Source organism: Gymnoscopelus braueri (assembly GCF_963280865.1).
Source record: "Gymnoscopelus braueri genome assembly, chromosome: 8".
NCBI classification, from domain to species: Eukaryota; Metazoa; Chordata; class Actinopteri; order Myctophiformes; family Myctophidae; genus Gymnoscopelus; species Gymnoscopelus braueri.
This window is the reverse complement of record NC_137609.1, coordinates 39,599,902-39,619,901: the sequence shown is the minus strand read 5'-3', so window position 1 is coordinate 39,619,901 and position 20,000 is coordinate 39,599,902. Positions and strand designations below refer to the sequence as shown.

General features: G+C 41.8%; 2 protein-coding genes across 3 annotated transcripts in view; one reads left to right on the top strand and one right to left on the bottom strand.

Annotated features, from left to right (window-relative positions):
* LOC308089991 (platelet-derived growth factor receptor beta-like) overlaps positions 1–20,000 on the bottom strand; it is a 376,796-nt gene that overhangs the window by 43,670 nt on the left and 313,126 nt on the right. The gene's annotated exons all lie outside the window — the stretch shown is intronic.
* LOC308089694 (arf-GAP with Rho-GAP domain, ANK repeat and PH domain-containing protein 1) overlaps positions 2,886–20,000 on the top strand; it is a 30,693-nt gene continuing 13,578 nt past the window's right edge. The window contains exons 1-14 of one of the 2 annotated variants that reach the window (XM_080434558.1): positions 2,886–3,054; positions 4,459–4,538; positions 4,820–4,878; positions 9,576–10,007; positions 10,089–10,238; positions 10,399–10,515; positions 11,693–11,900; positions 12,346–12,474; positions 13,159–13,266; positions 14,149–14,209; positions 14,748–14,868; positions 15,648–15,805; positions 16,591–16,697; positions 19,358–19,557. In XM_080434558.1, coding sequence (XP_080290684.1) covers positions 4,459–4,538; positions 4,820–4,878; positions 9,576–10,007; positions 10,089–10,238; positions 10,399–10,515; positions 11,693–11,900; positions 12,346–12,474; positions 13,159–13,266; positions 14,149–14,209; positions 14,748–14,868; positions 15,648–15,805; positions 16,591–16,697; positions 19,358–19,557 — 1,930 coding nt within the window. In that variant the 5' untranslated portion in view covers positions 2,886–3,054. Of the gene's footprint in view, positions 3,055–4,458; positions 4,539–4,819; positions 4,879–9,575; positions 10,239–10,398; positions 10,516–11,692; positions 11,901–12,345; positions 12,475–13,158; positions 13,267–14,148; positions 14,210–14,747; positions 14,869–15,647; positions 15,806–16,590; positions 16,698–19,357; positions 19,558–20,000 lie in introns of both variants that reach the window. The other variant, XM_080434557.1, reaches the window with a different exon arrangement.

Genomic DNA, 20,000 nt, shown 5'->3' with positions numbered 1-20,000 from the left:
CAGCGCAGGTTGATATGAGCAGGCTCTGAGCCTTTGTCTGTTATTGAGCTCATCGGTCATTATCCAGAAATAACACAGCGCTGAAATGAGCGATTGACCAATCAGAATCAAGCATTCAACCAAGCCGTGTAATAAAATAAAATGAAATAAAATATACTGTTTCTTCCAATAAGAACTGGTGTCTCATTTTCCAACAACACGTGTTTACATGCAGACAGTGAGAGATGAAGTGGAGTGTGCAATTATAAATGGAGTTCAGTAAAAGTGTAATGGCACCAACGTTAATTAAACTGACAATGCATACAGTATGTGTGTGAGTACATACATGTGAGTAACTCTGTGGTGCTGCAGCCTGCATACTCAGCAGATTATAAATATGTGGAATATTGTGGAATGTTTATACTGTAAGTATCTTTTTGTGTATATGTGTGCGTCTTTGTGTGCATGTGCGTGCGTGTGTCCGGATGTGGAGCTAAACTAGGATTTCATCTCCATGCACATAGGGCTCTTTCAGCAGAGAGAGAGAGAGAGAGAGAGAGAGAGAGAGAGAGAGAGAGAGAGAGAGAGAGAGAGAGAGAGAGAGAGAGAGGGGGGGGGCAGAGGCAGGGTTGCAGTGGTGTAAAGTAAATAAGTAAATGTACTCAAATACTGTACTTAAGTACAATTTTGAGGTATTTTTACTTCACAGGAGTATTTCTACTTTTCAGTACTTTTAATTCTACTCCACTACATCTCAAAGGCAAATATTGTACTTTTACTCCACAACATGTATTTGAAACCTTTAGTTACTAGTTACTTTGTAGATTTGTATTATTATTACAAAACATACATTAACCACTTCAGCCCTATATACATTTCGGCCATTTGAAAATAGCCGATCTACAAGCTCACAATGCGTCGCCATGCGACGCATTGTGAGCTTGTAGATCTGCTATTTTCGAAAGTTTTTTTATGCATTTGAAAACGTCAAATGGGACATTCTGCATGATGAGTACTTTCTACTTTTGGTACTTTAAGTACATATTGATGTCAATACTTTTGTACTTTTACTCAAGTACATTTTTAATTCCAGACTTTCACTTGTAACAGAGTATTTCTATATTGCAATTCTACTTAAGTAAAAGATGTGAGTACTTTTTCCACAACTGCAAGGTGGTTAGAAGAAAGCAGCAAGGAGAGTTCGCAAGAAGAGAGAAAGTAAGACAGAGACTTTTAATAAAATAAAATGACTGATAATACAGCAGTTGCCAGTGAAGTTGTAATTGTGTATGTCTGCCACACGGGGCAAATTTAACTGCATAAGCATAATGCTGTACTTGGAATTTATGACACTTTATGTGTCCCATTGCACAACAATCCTGTTCCATGAGCTGTGAGAGAACACACACACACACACACACACACACACACACACACACACACACACACACACACACACACACACACACACACACACACACACACACACACACACACACACACACACACACACACACACACACACACACACACACACACACACCCTTTACCAACACTACTTGTTGCTTAACAGGTAGGGCAGGTGGAGCTATCTATGCCTCAGTGATTTCATCAACACACTGTAAAAAGAATCTAGGTCGGCAAATACTCCTTAAAAGAATGATCAAATGAAAACGGTTTTACAATAAAAAGTACACTTATGGGAATACAGTACTTATGTCTCTCGGCATTTGATGTGTGTGTTTACCTTGCTTACTGTAAGTCGCTTTACAGAAGAATGTTTCTTTACTTAAATAATTAAATTGATTGACCCGTTTTCTCTTCTGAATAAGGGGACTTGGTAATAATGTATTGGCTTTTAGCATAGCCCCTCCATACCTGTGGCACAGACTTGATTAGTACCGATAGACCTGGAAATGACAAAGACAGAGATGAAAAGAAGACGAGGTCTAATACCGGCTTGGATTGTGACCACTGTTTCTCAACTTCGGATCCGGGGACCACCAAGGTCCAAATGGATCCTTACTGGTCCATTGGGTTCCTTTTGTACACTCACAGAGATAACAGATAACAGAGTTTACAGTGTAGATTGATGTTCCATTTCATTCCATTCCATTTAAAAAAAATTATAAAATGGGAGTTTGTGGCCTAATGCATATAAAACTGGGGGTTCTTGAAATAAATAAAAGGTTGTGAATCGCTGTTCTAGACGGCTCGCCCCCTAGGTGCCATGCTGTAAAAACAGTTAGGACTCCAACCAACATATACTTTTGTAGGACAGCTAAAAAGTCACAGAGCTGGTTTCCAACAGAACACACTGGATATCCGTTTCCAGCAAGGGATGCAACAGTTAATCAAACTAAGTAATCAAATTAATTTCTTATTTATAACAAAATATTTATTTTCAAAAATAGCAGATCTACAAGCTCACAACGCGTCCCAATGTGACACGCTGTGAGCTTGTAGCTGTATCAGCAATGTTTGCTATTTTTGCACGACACTTGTACAAGGAAGTTCAACAAGCCGTTAATCAGACTGATCAATTTGGTCGATTATATAAAATCAATAATGTTTGTGTTGATTTGTTGATATTTAAAACAATCTCCAAAACCATGCTTCTTGATTATTTGATGAATCACAACAAGTATAATCGCTAAGAAAATAATCATTTGATGCACATACATACTGTAACAACACATCTTTTACCCATGCTGAGTCACGTTTCAGCTCATCTGCATGAGAAAAGGCAAGTCGGCTACGTTTTTTCCACCAGAGCATATTTTTTACAGTGCAGGCACTGACGACATCATCAGTTAAGACAGGTGGATCCACGTGTTTACAGCTGGCTGACTGCCAGGGTCATTCACAGACAACAGAGACCGGAGAGACAAAACTAGCAAAGCAAACACAGAGGGCGGACATAAGGAAGAGTGGGAAGCTATAGGTTCTGGTAACAACCCTTCTAAAGTGTACTACAAGGAAATAAGTTCTGACAGAGAAGGGGTGGCTGTGGTGTTTGTGTGGAAAAGGAAACCAAACTCTAAACATTGAGTGACAGCAGAAAATATTTAAAAAGTAAGTAATAGAATCTTCCACTTTTTGTTATTCAACTAAAGTCTATTTGAACAATAATCAAGAATCAACTAGGTTTATTTGTCAATACTAATAAAGGTACTACAGGCAGCGAAATGCAACTGTGGGAAGGTCAGTAATACTATCCTAAAGGCAACATACTGCACTTTAATGACAATAATAAAGATAAAGATACAATACTAACATAATGATATAGTGATAATGATATATAATATTACTTACTTGAGTAAGAACATATCTATAGTGAAAAGACTACTCAAGTACTGACTTTGTATGTCATACGAAATACAAATTTGGCTGAATTATCTCTGAGCGAATTAAACAATTATTATAACATGCATTTCATAAGAATTTATTAAAAGTAACAAGTGGAATGTAGCCAAATCATTTGAAAAATGTAGACTTTACAAATATACTTGAGTAAAAGTGATAGGTATGTTGCATTAAAACTACTTACAAGTACAATTTATTCAAAAGGTTTCTTAAGTAAATGTAACTGAGTAACTCATTGCTACCCATCGTGTACAGTATACAATGTATACAAGTGTACATTGTGAGATAACAGTTTGAGTAAGACACGCTTGTTATTTCTACCTGACAGCCTCTGTGCTATTGATATCATGAATTAATGATTAATTATTAATATGAGTATTATTGGCCTGGGCTGAGCGTAGCGGTCCAGGCACCCTAGGCTGCAATGCCAGCCTGACAGCATGTCGCGGGTTCGAGTCCCGATCCCGACGACCTTTGTTGCGTGTCACTCCCCATCTCTCTCCCCATTTCCTGTCAGTCTACTGTCCTATAAATAAAGGCATAAAAGCCCCCAAACCCCCCAAAAACGGTATAATAAATATTAAAATAATAATAATAATAAAGCAAAGATCTTATAACATTAATTTTGCATTACTCAATTTGGTTGTGAATAGGCATAACTCAAATAGCAAAAAAATCTGTGATGTCATTAAATCCTTGTCAGAGAGATTGATTCTATTCTTCTTGACAACTCCTGATAGAAATGTGTCGTACAAGTGTGTGCGACTGAAACAAAATGGTTAAATCTGTCTGTGGGTTTTATAAATAAACCAATGAAAGGTATTAAGTTGTGACTACTATACATTGGATCCATTGGAACACAGGTTCTTTCTTTCTTTTTTTTCTTTTTTTTACCATTTCCTGAAAAGTAACAGTGATAACAACAGTTATTTGTGGTTTTTAACAGGTTCCTGGTTTAGCCATAAACCACTAATAAATTATCTTCCCTTGGCCTGCCTGCCTGCCTGCTTCTCTCTCTCTCTCTCTCTCTCTCTCTCTCTCTCTCTCTCTCTCTCTCTCTCTCTCTCTCTCTCTCTCTCTCTCTCTCTCTCTCTCTCGCTCTCTGTGCCACAGATGTCTTCAGATCTTCCTGTTCCAAAGCCAAGAGCTCGATATAAAAGAGACAGAATGAACAGTCAGCAGTCACTAGACAGGTCCAAACACTATTTATTTACATGTACACAACACTGACTTACTGTGAAATTGATGTCTATAGTACTGGTAGTCTAGTCAAGTATATACTATAAGTAGCCTATAGTGCACTAAATACACACACACATTTGCAAATTGATCAAATAGATGATTTTCAAAAAACTTACTTACTTAAATTAGTTTTTTTAATGCAAATTTGTAAACAAGGAGGTACTATTGGGCACAATTATTGATTGAATTACTGAGTGACAGAAACCTTATATGTCCCCTGTCTATTTCACAGTGACCTGACTGATGATCATTTGCAGCCTGCCTCATCTAATGGTGTCTATAGCAGCACAGGTACAGTATATAAAATACAAACGGAACACAACACAGCACGCACGCACAAATATTTCCATGTAACATTTTTAGAAGAAAAAGCGTTTTGCACACCTACGGAGACGGACAGGTGCGTCGGAGTAATGAACTTGAAGAGTAAAAAAAAGTCCCGCACACGGTCTTCACTTACAAAAATGTATTAATATAGGGATACAACGTTTCGGTCACTCGGACCTTCATTAGGCGGGGGCGTGGCAGGCCTGTTGGCAGTAACAATCAGCTGGTCTAATGTTAGTACACATTTGCTACGGTCATATTTTTATATACGGATGGTTGGTCCATCCAACACTTTACCAGCCCTTTAGGTCAAAATGTCCACTTGCACACAAGAGGAAAAACTACTGGGCAGTTTGTCATGAAGTTTGGAACAGCACGACCTCTAAGGCAGGGGTTCTCAAAGTGGGGTCTCTGGGGACCTCCAGGGGTCCTTGAGGGGGTTACAGGGAGTTCCCCAGCTGAAGATATTTAGGAACCAAATGCACCCTTACCGGTCTGACTGTACACGAGAGTGTACAAATGGAACCAAATGGACCCTTACGGTTCCATATTGTACACTCTCAAAGTTATGTGGCCTAATGCATACCTACCAAACTGGAGGTCCTTGAAATTAAAAGGTTTGATAATCACTGCTCAAAGGGCTACTAGCAGGGCATTTAGACTCAGTCTTGTTTGTCTATTGCTTTGGAGTCAAAAAATAAATAAAAATAAGCTTCTTTACCTTACACAGTGTTTAATCTATTAATCTTTATCATTCATGTCCATTCTAGAGACACAAGAATATCGCATGTCTTGTCTGGGGCTTTAAAGCCTTACTGTAAATCGCTCTGGATTAAGAGCGTCTGCTAAATGCCTAAACTGTTGTACTCTTAACTATGAATTGCTTCTACTGCGCACATAAGCAGCTGGACCGGAGACTAGAATCGGTTCCCTATAAATTATGCATTCCAGCATTCCAAATGTCAATGATAACAGTTGTCAGGCTGGCAAGCATGATTGTTAACAGTGTTAGCCACTATTCTTGTTCTATCTAGAGCTTAAAGATAATGTCATGTCATGTCATGCCAGCTAGTTGTCACGCTACAGAGGAGCTGGAGAGTCACAAATAACCAGTCCACTAGTTACTCTAGCCTGCCAGCTTTACCTACTATACGTGTTCTGTTTTAGATATACAGTAAGAGCAGTAGACCTGAAATAATTCAGTTTACATTACAAAGTGAATTCATGGAGTATTTAATGACAGCATCTCATCCAGTAGTAAACTGTAACAGAGTACATGGCAGAAGTCACATACCTGTACTGTACCAAACCAACCCTGCTGCATACAGTAGCTTTAGCAGAATTAAGAAACCAGCTCGGCTGGTTAAACAGCTGAGAGTAATGGAACAGTGCCATGTGTGACAGAGAAGCTAATTTGAGAGATGACACCTTAATTGAGGGTTATCAATTCAGACCCACAGGCAATGTGGAAAAATCACAGCAAAGTAACCTAAAGCTCTGGAAGAATGAGGGGTTCCACCGCGCATCAAGCCAGCTAGGTTCAGGCTGGTCTGGTGCATCTCAGGAGCAGTACTCGTAGGGCATGAAGAAAGAAGGCACTGGAGAAAACTCGGACAATTGAAGCCTTTCTTTTATTAACAGGGTGCAGGCAAATAAATGTGACGTTTCGATGTCAATACATGTTCGTCCGGTCATCTTCATGACCTCTTCTTAACCTAAAACCTAAAGCTCTCACAACAACTATATACTCTCTCTATCAAATTCCCTTGAGCAAGGCATGTTGAAGTTGAGCCAGCTGGCCTGGTTGCAGGGCCGCAGGAAGGGTAGTGCGAGCGGTGCGGCCGCACAGGGCCCCGCACTTGGGGGAGCCCCGAAAAAAAAGAAAAAAGAAAAGTGAACAGAATCACATTTATTAAAAGTTATACAAAAAAATTGACGCAAATAACCACCAAAAACTCGGAAATATCCACCCGAAACCGCAAAAAAAAATCACGCACACGCGCGTCGTGGACTTCGCACAGGGCCCCGCATTTCTCCCAGACGGCTCTGCCTGGTTGTTAGGTATTCTTCTGAGCTTGTTCATCAGCTATTTTAACTATTTAAAAAAAAAAAAATTGTGACATGACATGCCCAAAATAGGAACACTTGAAAGTGGTTAACTTTAAGTGTTGATAGCTAGGCCTTGATGAATAAGGACTGTGCTAAACTGAGTTCAATTTGCCATTAATGTGGCCTTAGTATATGCTTTCCTGGTTGATTATGAACAAAACACCCTTACCAGGGTTAACTTCTGAACAATAGTTTCATTAAACATTCAAACCGGTTTTGGCCAGACAAAGGTGATTATCCATAAAAAGACAGCTTTACGCAGGCGGTAATTAGCCTTCTATTTTTCCATCTTGACTGATGCATGCCATCTCTCTCTCTCTCTCTCTCTCTCTCTCTCTCTCTCTCTCTCTCTCTCTCTCTCTCTCTCTCTCTCTCTCTCTCTCTCTCTCTCTCTCTCTCTCTCTCTCTCTCTCTCTATAAACAGGTCTTAGGTATTCTACCAATAAGACAGCACTACAGTATTGTATTGTCTTTCCTGTGTCGTGTGACTCAATTCCAAATTTCATTTGGTTGTTTTGACCATGTGTATTTTCACAAACTAAAACTGATTGGCCTTTAACAACATAAGTCCTATTTTATACTTCGTCATACGATCACAACGTGTCGCGATGTGTTGTGAGATTGTAGATCAGGTATTTTCAAATAGCCTATGTATAAAATAGGGCTAAAGTGGTTAATGTATGTTTCATAATATCATAATTTATATCTGAAAAGTAACTACAGTAGTAACTAAAGTTTTCAAATAATTGTAGAGGAGTAAAAGTACAATATTTGCCTCTGAGCTGTAGTGGGGTAGAAGTAAAAGTATTGGAAATTGGAAATACTGACAGCTTCTGAACTATGGCCTTTACTGCACTGTCATTAGCATGAGTCATCATGTGTCATGATAATAACTCACTGGCATGCAGTTATAACCAGTTTAAGAAAAACACAGAGATTTAAGGTAGATTTGGGGGTCCTTGACATGAAAAGGTTTGAGAACCATCTCAAACCTTTTCATGTCAAGGACGCCCTTATTGATATGTATTTAGCCGTGGACCAGATATGTTTAAAAGATACATACAATAATAAAGAAATAGCAGATGTACAAGCTCTCAGCGCGGCACGAAGTGATGCCCTGTGAGCTTGTATTTGTGCTATTTTTGAATAGCCAACATATAAAGATAAAGTGGTTAGAATGATTTCACTGGACACCCCCTGGAACCCCCCCCCCCCCCACCAAGGGTCCCTGGACACCACTTTGAGAACAACTGATTTAAGGAACGTCAAAAATCGAAACTAGTCGTTTTTCGGTTTTTGAAAGTACAATTTCTGACCAAATAATAAATATATAAATAAATAATAGCTCTTGGAAAATGTTGCATCTACAACTGCTGAATTACCATACACCAACCAGTGGACGATGCAGTTAGCCTGGTTCCAGACGAATCTGCCTTTGCAAAATTGCATCGCACTTTAGCCCTCGGCAGATTAGGTCTGCCCCCCTCAATAGAGATTTCATTTCGCTCCCTCCGAAGTCGTGAGGGACCAATCAGGGCCCAGTATCCAAATGTGGGCGGGCTTATCACCTTATTTGGAGCAATGACGTACAAGGAAGCACTGCTCTGATTGGTTCGTACAAGGAAGCACTGCTCTGATTGGTTTAGGTCTAACCAATAGAGTCCATTTGGATCTTTTTGTAACCGCCCCTTGGAAAAAAATCTATCGTTGATAGGGACCAGACTAATATCCACGCAGTGTGTCGTGTGATATTGTCTGGCCACGCGAGGCTACGATGCAGTCTTAACCGTTGAAGTAATGGTTACTTTTACCTTATTAACTTACTGAGTATGCTGTCATACAGTATATTAAAATATACACAACATTATGCATTATGCATTATAGGATGATCTGCTGAATATATATCATCTATACATGCTGAATGTTTTATATTCAGTATAATACAAAACAACTGGAAACTACACTGATAAGCTTTGCAAGATTGTACGAATTTAATAAAAGTACTAGATCTACTCACTGAATGAAGATTGATTAGAAAAATATTAGTTATTATTTTAGTCGACTAGTTGATTTAGTTGACTATATAATGTATTTTGGCGGTGCCTTGATGGCGTCGTAATGGCTGATTTTACACTTGGTTGCATGCTGAAAATAGCCGATCTACAAGCTCACAACGCGTCGCAGCGAGGCGCGTTGTGTGCTTGTAGATCTGCTATTTTCAGAACGCAACACCCGAGCGCAAACAAACATAAAATGACTTGTCTTAGTTCTACTGGATCTCTTCTCTCCACTAGTCCCTCACTAACATTGTAGTCTAGTTTTTATTTGTTGACGAAATTGTCAATATATTTAGTCTTAGTTATAGTCATCATAGCTTAGTTTTTTATTTGTTTTCGTCAGTGAAAAAAGGTAGTCTACGAACATTTTTCGTCATAGTTTTAGTCGACGCAATCAACACTGGTTGAGTGCTTCCATTCAGTTCTCCTTGGATTGATCAGCATAACATGTGGTGTTTTTAAGTCCTGAACTTTTCTTCCATCCTTCTCTCTCAGGAAACGATAATCTTCTTCCTCCTTTCATCAATGGGTCGGACCCAGCCAACCTCAGCCTGGCTAGCGTGGCAAACATCATCTCATTCAACATCCCCAGTCTGGCTGGGGTTGCTAATTCCATTGCCGGCATTCCTCCCAACCCTCCATCCGCTGCCGCTACGCCAAGCCCAGGTCCGCCTAACCTAGATAGCATGGCTAGCAGTGTAGCAACTCATATACCTAGCCTAGCAGGGGTCGTTAACTCTGTCGCCAACCCTGCTACTGTTGCTAGCGCACCAACTCTTGACCCTGTTACTTCTGGCTCCGATGCACCTAGCTTAGACAACATAGTTAGCTCTTTGGCCACCCATATTCCAAGCTTTGCAGGGATCGTTCCCTGCCCCACAGTGGCCATGCCACCCAATGCCGTTCATGGCCCTAGTACCGATGCTTGGCCATACTCAGGTGCAGCTAGCTTCAATAGCTCCATACCCACACATATGCCAGGCTTAGCAGGGGCTGCTAGCGTTGCTTACGACCCTAATGTTGCCATGTTTCATCATCCTAACCTGGGTCCTATGGCGGTCACAATGCCCTCAGTGACCATGCCCTCAACCACTGCTCCCACGAACCAGATGCATCGCCCTCCCTCTCTCCCTACGCCTGTGGCCGGCAGCCACACAGGTAAATCAATCAATCAATCAATCAATCAATCAATCAATCAATCAATCAATCAATCAATCAATCAATCAATCAATCAATCAATCAATCAATCAATCAATCAATAATAAGAATAATAAATAATAAGAATAATGATGATGATGATAATGATAAACCGTTCCAGATGTTGAGGCCTTGTCCAGGATGGTGATGGCTACATTGGACCCCTCCATGGACCAGACTGCGCTTCTGAACTTCCCACCAGCAGAGGTCCCCATCAGTCCTGGACCAATGGATGAAGGTATTGAATAATTAATTGTCTCCGCCAGGCCGAAAGCATGGCCGAGGCTATGTTTTGCACCCTGTCCGTCCGTTCGTCCGTCCGTCCGTCCGTCTGTCCCTCTGTCCGTCCGTCCATGCGTGCGCCCGCGCGCATGTGTGTGAATTTTTCAGATCGGCCTGTTATAGCGCCACCAGGAGGCTGATTTTTGCAAAACAAATGTTTTAATATTACGCATAATATCACGCAAATCAGTACAGAGTATCTCTATAGTCATGTGATCAAGATGGATCTGTCCGATTTTTCATATTCCATCCTGATTGCGAACGCGGAAGGAGGAGTGCAGGAATTTAGACAATGCTCTGATTAAAATGCACAACAGCCTGCAAAACACACACACACACACACACACACACACACACACACATACACACACACACACACACACACACACACACACACACACACACACACACACACACACACACTCACACACACACACACACACACACACACACACACACACACACACACACACACACAGTCAATGTTCTCTCCCCATCACGGTGAAATAACACGGATTACAAGTCCGTAAATACACAATATTTTCGAGCTGCGTTCGCTTCCAGCGTTCGCGCGTCTTACTTGTTGGCTAACATTGCATTGGCTTCCAAAGTTTGCAGGATTGGTCCGTTTTGAACAAAATGCCTCAAATCATGAACGCAGCGTGTGATTTCCGTGAACTTCTGAACGCACATTCTCACTAGGCCGAGGAAGAAATGGCACCCTTTTCGTATTGGCCAACTATAGCGCCACCAGGAGGCCACAATAACCTACCTGACCTAGCGGGAGAGCTGTGTTCCGAGGTGCACTTTTTCTAGTTATGCACTACTTTACTAATCCTAGAAGTGTTGCTTTTGGCAGTGGCTTTTCATGTCAATGACCAGCCGGGGGGAAAAAGCAGATCTTTAAGCGATGCGACGCGTTGTGAGCTATTAGATCGTCTATTTTCAATATTTGGGGTTAAAGTGGGTGAACTGATTTTGATGCTATAATAAAGCATCAATTATTAACTACTTTTGCAGGGGACCCCCTGGAACCCACTCAAGGACCCCTGGGGGTCCCCGGACCGCACTTTGCGAACCACTGGCTTTTGGCTCCTATAGCTGTCTGACCCCTACTTGCTTTCTGCGCTTAGCTTCCAGTCCCTCCCCCATGACCATAAAAGGTCAGGATCCCTACATCACTGTGCTGGCCGGTTGGGGCGGTGAGGAGGACCCCGACACAGAGTCGTCCAATGAGGAAGAAGATTCAGGAGCTGTCCCTGCCTCCTCTGATGCTGATAGGCCGACGTCAGGAGAACTTGAAAAAAGTCCCGTCCCTACTTGCACTGCCAACACCAATGGGTAAATAAAACAGATAGGACAGCGGTTCCCAACCTGTGGCCTGGCCCATTGCAAATTTGCCCCAAATAATTGGCAAAATTATTTAGACAGAGTGTCGGAGACCCCCAAAATTATATGTATTTGGCTGCGGACCCCCATCTAAAAATATGTTGTTCCAAGGACGCCCGGAAGCTAATTTTCACGATTTTTGAATAGCCAAAGTATAAAATAATGGTTTAAGTGGTTACACTGATGTGTTCCCAGTTTTAATGGGTTAATGTAAAAAATTTCATGGTAGATGATCCAAGCCGGAACACAATCGATTGATTGATCATAAAAACATGCTCTGAAAATGCATGCGGTGTGTGTGTGTGTGTGTGTGTGTGTGTGTGTGTGCTTGTGTGCTTGTGTGCGTGTGTAGTGTGTGTGCAACTACTGTAAATCACGTATACCGTTTATGTTGCAGACCTCCAAGCGGCCAAGCGGATCGTATTCGTCTGAAACCCAGTCGGGCACCCCCACCCCCTCCCCCTCCCAACACTGCCAACCAATCACAAGGGCAGGGCAATAATGCCCGCAAGCAGAAGACCCCGAGGTACACACACACACACACACACACACACACACACACACACACACACACACACACACACACACACACACACACACACGACACACACACACACAGTTCCACTCAATGATCATGTCCATACACAGATTTATTTCACAGTCTTTCCCCTTTCTTTCTTTCTGTCTGACTGTGTGCCAGTATTCAACACATTCTCATCCTGTACATAGTATTTTGTTCAAGTACATCCAGATGCAATGCAGAGGGTAACCTGCTGTGGACCACGTTGACTCAGTGAGCTTGGTGTATAGGGTTAAGATTAGGTTTAGGGTTAAACCACATGAACCCTTCTGGGGTTCCTATTTTGGGCATGTCATTATAGCCGAAAATTGTCAACAAGCTATAGGCCTATATGTGCTTTAATTTATAGTCCGTCATATGCCGGTGTCGTGAGGCAAAAATAGCCAATCAACAAGCTCACATATATACATATATGTGAACTTATAGGGTATTTATGCCATGTGACACAATTAAGTATAATTCAGGTTTAAATGGTTAAAGGCATAGTATAACTTTGCCCTGTGTTTACATAACAAAACAATATCATAATTTCATCGAAGTACTCTCAACGAAGTATTCTCAACGCCTGTGTGTGCGTTTGCATGTGCGTGTGCGTGTGCGTGTGTGTGTGTGTGCGTGTCTGGCTTCCAGGGCTGCGACAATTCGTGTGTCAAGAAAGAAGGGAGGTTCGACTCCCCAGCAGCAGGTGAAAAGTGATGTGTCCCAAACCAGCTGGCTGGATGTATGGAAAGGATTCCGGTATGACACACAGAGATATACAGACAGGCAGTAAGATAGATAAGATATAGACATTACATAGTTTGATACATATACTGTAGATCAGGGGTCTTCAACGTTTTTCAGGCCAAGGTCAAGGACCCCTTTGCTGAGAGAGATGAAGCAGGGACCCCCCCCCCCCCCCCCCCCCACTGCATATTGTATACGATTGTGCCGCAGATTAGACTTTTTCATAGTTTTCATAGATAGCTTCATAGACTTGTTTGACAGCACTAGCATGTTGGATTCGTGTTAATGTGTATTTTCAGACATTTAACCACCTAAACCCTCAATACTTAGTATACTCTGTCCTTGGTCTGCTCTTTTTTCCCCTCTACACCAAAACTCTTTGCCGAAAATGGCAGATCTACAAGCTCACAACGCCTCGCAGCGCGAAGCGTTGTGAGCTTGTAGATCTGCCATTTTCGGCAAGGTTCTCCTCAGAATAGGGATGCTAAGGTTAAGGATAGGATAATTCCTTTAACAGGAACGCACGTTCATGAAAGTCCTTGCGTTCTTGTTTCCAATGAGGGCCTGTGAGCAATTAGGGGTTAAGAGTCTTGCTCAGGGACATATTTCATTTAATCGACACATTTGCTGGCCTGGCCTGGAATCATACCTGGGGCAACCAGGGCCTCTGGCTCCCTAGGCGGGCTCACTAACCACTCAGCTATGGCCGCCCCTATCTTAAAGTGGTTAATGTAAAAAGAAGTATCCTATCACACAAAGATTTGGCGGCCCCCACGTAGTAACTCTGAGGACCCCATAGGGGTCCCGGACCCCCTGTATCTGAAGACCCCGCTGGTGCAGATACTTACAGCCGAGATGTAATTGTTTCCATTGTCCGTTGCATTGGTCCTGCAGACACAGTGTCCTCTGGGCAACGCTGGACGGACAACTCATGTCTCTGTGGAAGAAGCGCACAGTGAGTACATTTCTCTGGGTGTGTCTCCGACACTCTGTCTAAAACTAAAAGTAATTCTGGGCCATTACATTTTAGCAACATGCTTTAAAAACAACCATTGTGGTACTCTATTCTTTTATTTTATTACTATTTGGTGTTTTTTTTTTTACATCGGACCATAATTCTGTAATTGCCCATGGTTCTGCTTTAGTGCAAACCCGAAATGAAGTGCCCACACACAAACTCCTTAAAATCTTATATGATTTAAAGCGCATGATATGATTTAAAGGTCTTGATACATTTAAAGTGCATGTTCAAGATAGATCTTTCAGCTTTTGTGTAGTTTTTGGTGAGTATAGTCTCATCTTGCGTCATCATTTCCAGTGACATCACAACTCCACAAAGCCAATATGGGTTGTATCTTAAATAGTGTAACCCTAACCATAGAAACATAACTGAAATGCCCATTAAAAGTACTGTGTCCCTTTAAAAAAAATCTGAACCGGCTTTGCCTTCTGGTCCATCACTGTCCACCAACAGTTTTGTTTTGCCTTTCCAGGATAAGTTCAGTGAGGTGGTGTTCCATGTCTCCAACATCACTAACATAAAGAAGCAGGACAAGGGACGATTTTCCATCTACTTCAAGAAGAAACACTATGACTTCATGGCCCACAGTGATGGTAGGAGATTCTATTCTACTGGGTTCTATTCTAGAGATTCCATAAAAAAATAAATACAAAAAAACTTCCTTCAAACATCCTTCAAATACACCCAAAACCTCCATGTTTAGACTAAGCGATAAGCAAGATTTAGCAAAGACCTTAGGCCACAACAAATGAATAGCCTAACATTTGAGCACATTTGTCATGAGGTGAAGATGGGACTCCAGGAGGAGAAAGCTTGCCATTTGAATTTTCCTAAAATGACATCATCGGAGCAACATTTATTAGATTTTGCACAGTCCAAAAATTTAATGTCTCATGCAAACTGATTTACAGTATGATCTACGCTTGAATAATGTCAGTCTTTAAATTGTTTAAATTGTTTGACAAACTCACTCCCCATTTTCCGCCGCAGTCTGAAAACTATCACCTCTGCAGACTCCACCTCACCTTCTCTCCTTGCATCACGTCTTGTCGCCTATTTTTGATAGTTGCTAGTTAAACTATGAAGATGTATGTTGGTTACTTGTTCAAATATGCTATGACATGTACAGTATGTTATATACAGTAGATAGTACTGTTTTCCTTGACCACAAAGGTCAATTCTGTTATTTAGATGTTCGTATAAGACAGATGCTAGGTTTGATGTTTACCTTGTATCACTTTACTTACATGAACATTTAACATTTAATATAATTTGCTCTAATCTTGCAATGTGTCGCACAGGATGAGAGCGTCTGTCTAAATTGTTATTGTAAATTAAAGAATATAACATTTGCTTTTTTCCCTCATTCTAGCGGTGCAAGAAGCCTGGGTATCTTCTCTCCTCGCAACTCGTGGCCAGGCTAGCCCCACCCCTCCAGAACTCCATCGGCCAATCACTATCAAGGATCCTCGAAGCCGAGCATATGTTGCTATCTGGGGTCATGACCTCTGGGTTTACCATAATAAGGAGGTAAATACACAAGAACACAATGTTTTTAAACAATTAAAGTTGCCATTGTTTGTTAAAATAATTGTCTGTATTCTGTAGGCCTGACCTCGACTAAGTCGACTAGTCGACTGGTTAGTCGCGGGGGGTCCGAGTCGACTGCGTGTCTCTTAGTCGACTCTAGTCGATTTTTTTATTTTTATTTTCTTTAATGGCCAAAAATGTTTTAAATAGTTTTTTGGCCAAGTCTAAACCTGCAACCACACGTAACTTCCACTTTATTCTTCTTATTCCTCGTCTTTGTATTGGTATTGTTTGTGTTGGGGCGCCTCAGTGCGGCTGCAGAGTTCATGTGCAACCTCTTCCAGAGAGAGATAGAGACACTAGAAACTCTGCTGGAGACACAAATGAAATAAAATGTATTTTGGCCAGTCGACTATTGGCAATTAGTCGCCAATTAGATTTGACTAAACAAATCCTTAGTCGGGGACAGGCCAGGCCTTTTTTTTTGGGGGGGGGGGGTTTGACCACAAGGGGCCGCCAAGACGCTGCGTTGGGGCCGCATGCGGCCCGCGGGCCGCGGGTTGAGTAGCGCTGCTTTAACCCATCTTAGGTCTCCTTTATTCCAGGGTTTCGAAAAACAATTTTAACATACAACTTTTAGTTTTAAGTTGTATATACATAGTTAATGCACAGCAAATGCAATTGTTGACTGAAAATATGTCACCATTGCAATAATTATGTTTTTGTGGTGGGGCTTACCCATTGTTTATGTTTGGATAACTGATTGTGCATTTAATGTATTCCAGGACTACCAGTTGGGTGTAGGTTCTTTCTTCATTTCACTGAAGTTGGCATCAGTGAAACAGACCGGAAAACACAGCTTCAGCCTAATGACTCCATACAAAATATTCAAGTACGTGTAAACTATATAGGCTACCTCGGTCTATTTTTTTTTTTCACCTCATCTAATTTCTTCTCAGCTTTCATCAACGTTCTTCTGTTCTCTTTCTTTGGTGAACGCATCTGTGAGTCATTTTTAGATTTCTTCGGCTATTCAAAAATGGCAGATCTACAAGCTTGTAGCGTGGCACCGAGTGCCGTCCTACAAGCTTGTAGATCTGCATTTTTTTTCAAAAAATCTTGAACATTTATGCAAATCTTTGAATATATATATATATTTTTCAAAGCGAACATTTGTAACTCAAATCTTTGCTTCTGGGGATTCTACAAATGTCTTCGAAATCCTTACTTTTTTTGGGGTAAACTTATGTTGCTATAGGCCTATATCAGTGGTTCTCAAACATTTTTCATGTCAAAGACCCCCAAAATGATATGCATTTGTTCCAGGGACCCCCAGAAGCAAAGATTTGAGTTAAAATGTATATATATATATTCAAAGATTTGCACACATTTTCACGATTTTTCAAAAATAGCAGATCTACAAGCTCATAGCGCGTCTCACAGACAGCCGAGGAAATCTAAAATGACACAGATTCTTTCCCGGTCTTAATGGATTAATATGTGTCTTTTCTTCCGTCGCCAGAATGTGTGCTCTGGTGGTGTTCTGCTTTAGCCACTAAATGCCCCTCTGATTCCCCCATCTGTGTCCTGCAGTCTGCTCCACCAGCTGTCCCCCATCACATCGTTATTCATGTATTTAGCCTGTGCCTTGTGTCTGTCCCAAATGCTTGTTCATAGTTCGTCATCATCTTTAGCTGCAGTTCTGATATCTTTAATATCCAGAATCAAGAATTTTGGCATTTAGCAGACTTAAAGGAGTAGTTCACCCAAAATAATTACTTATTTTCTATCAATTACACACCCCATGAAGCATTGAATTCATGGATATTTTTCTGTTTTTGGCCCATTCCCAAGCCAATAATTTGATTACCAGAGGAAAGAAGCTAATGTAGTTTCCTTTGAGTCTCCTACCAGAGAGACCATCGGTCATCAATTTGTGTTCTACATGTCTTTACAAAAGTCACCAGTAGGTGTAACCAGGGTTGCATTGCTCATGGGACGGCCTTGCACGCCGTGCAGGAACCTATTTGACCAGGAGCACGCGCAGGCAGGCACACGCATAGATTTAAAACAACTTTAAATGCACACCTCGACAAAGTTTACAAAGGCTCCCGACTCACACCAGGTGGATTAACATGAGCCTAGATGCATATCAATTGTCCATTGTGTGACCTGTAGTGTAGGTGTTAAGTGACGTGCGGGTCACGTCATTAAAATAGAGTGCAACCACGTTCCAATTCAGCATTGTAACACTGAACTCAAAGAGGGCATGTTGCGGGAGATGCTCCTACTCCTCTAAGTGGAGATCAGGTACGAGTAAAAGTGAATATCGTCTCTGTCGGGTGGGAACCTCATATTGTATGTCCAAATCTGTCACTTTTCAGGATTCAAATTCAAAAACAGCAAAAGTAGCAGCTCTGCAAGCTCAAAACGCGTCACTTAGCACCGCGTTTCGAGCTGATCTGCTACTTTTGATGCTTTTGTGTGATCCTGTATAGTATGATCAAGTAGGGCGTTACAGTAGTTTACGAAAAAAACACAAAAAGTTAAAATATGGAGATGAGAGATTTCTGCCCGACAGCAACGATATGTGCTCTGGTGTGTTGTTCACAGTGACATTGACCTCTTTGCATGAGGCCAGCACTTTATGGTAGGGCAGGGCCTAACTACATAAAGTGCTGCCATAAAATAATGGCCTAACAGGTAGACATTTCCCCTGCTCACTGCCTGCATGTGCTGTCTCTACAGCATTTTACACACATTGCAAAATTGCCCGGGCCACACAGACCACTTACACTCAGCCCATATAAGGCATTGCATGACGGCACTCAGGGAGTGACCCAGATCTCAGCCAGATTTCTGGGCCACATATGGCCCATGCATGACATGGCCAGATCTCAGCCAATTGTATGACCATAGCTGGCCCTCTTCTAGCCCTATGTTGGACACGTTTCAGCACTGGTTCCATCCAGATAACAGCCTCAATTAGACCACTGTTTCCCAAACAGTGGGTCGGGACCCATTTGTGGGTCGCAGACACGTTTGTGGGTCACTGCTTGCGCAGTTTGTCACTTGACACTTTCATGTGTTGTTTTTGTTGTTGGGCGGGACACTGTGAGGACGCTGTAACCTCTGGTTGTTCTTGTTTTTCTGCATAGTGCAGGATAGTTGTATAGCCTAGGTGTATTCTTTTGTATACTGTTTGATGACGCTTCTTATTGTTATTTCTTACCTCTGTATTGTTGTATCCGACAGTACTTTCCTTACTCTGTATCTGTAACTTTGTAACTCTTAACTGCTGTGCTGCCTCTGGGCGACTGAAATTCCCCCGCGGGATCAATAAAGGTATCTGTCTGACTGTCTGTCTATCTGTCTGTCTGTCTGTCTGTCTGTCTGTCTGTCTGTCTGTCTGTCTGTCTGTCTGTCTGTCTGTCTGTCTGTCATAATTTTGCTTTCTTGCTCTGATTCCATTTCCTTCCTTGATATTTCGCTTTCCTGGAATTTCCCCAACGATCGTTCTGACTCGCCTCCGCAACTGTCTTCCTGTTTCAGTTTTTCTGTTGAGTCGTCCAAGGACCTGCCTGTCTGGCTGGACCGCCTGAACGCCACCATCCGCAGTGCCCTGTCCTGCAGCCAGGTGGCGCAACGGCTGTGGGAGAGCCCCTTCAACAAGGTCTGTGGTGACTGTGGAGCGGCGAACCCTGAATGGGCCTCCGTCAACCTGCTCCTGGTCCTCTGTGAGCCATGTGCCGGTAAGAGTTATAGGATCCCATTTGGCTGCATATGACTGTCATACAAAGCACTATCAGTGCTTTGTTTGACTTACATATAGGAAACACAACCACACATTTCAATGGAGAGATTGTGGTGCTATAACAACACAAATATCAACCCATTAAAGCCGGGAAAGCATCCGTGTCATTTTAGAGTTTAACCATATTTTATACTTTGGCTATTCAAAAATAGCAGATATACAAGCTCACAGCGCGTCACATCGTGAGCTTGTAGATCTGCTATCTGTTTCCACACTTCCCTTTCAAACTGATTCCTACTTGCATTCCAACTGAACCACATGGTTTCCATTGGAATTCTAACCAACCAGTTTGACCATAAACAGACAAATAATGTATTAGTTCATTTCATTGGCAACACTAACAATACCTTTATACTGTTAACAGTGGCCAGCTGCCAGAAG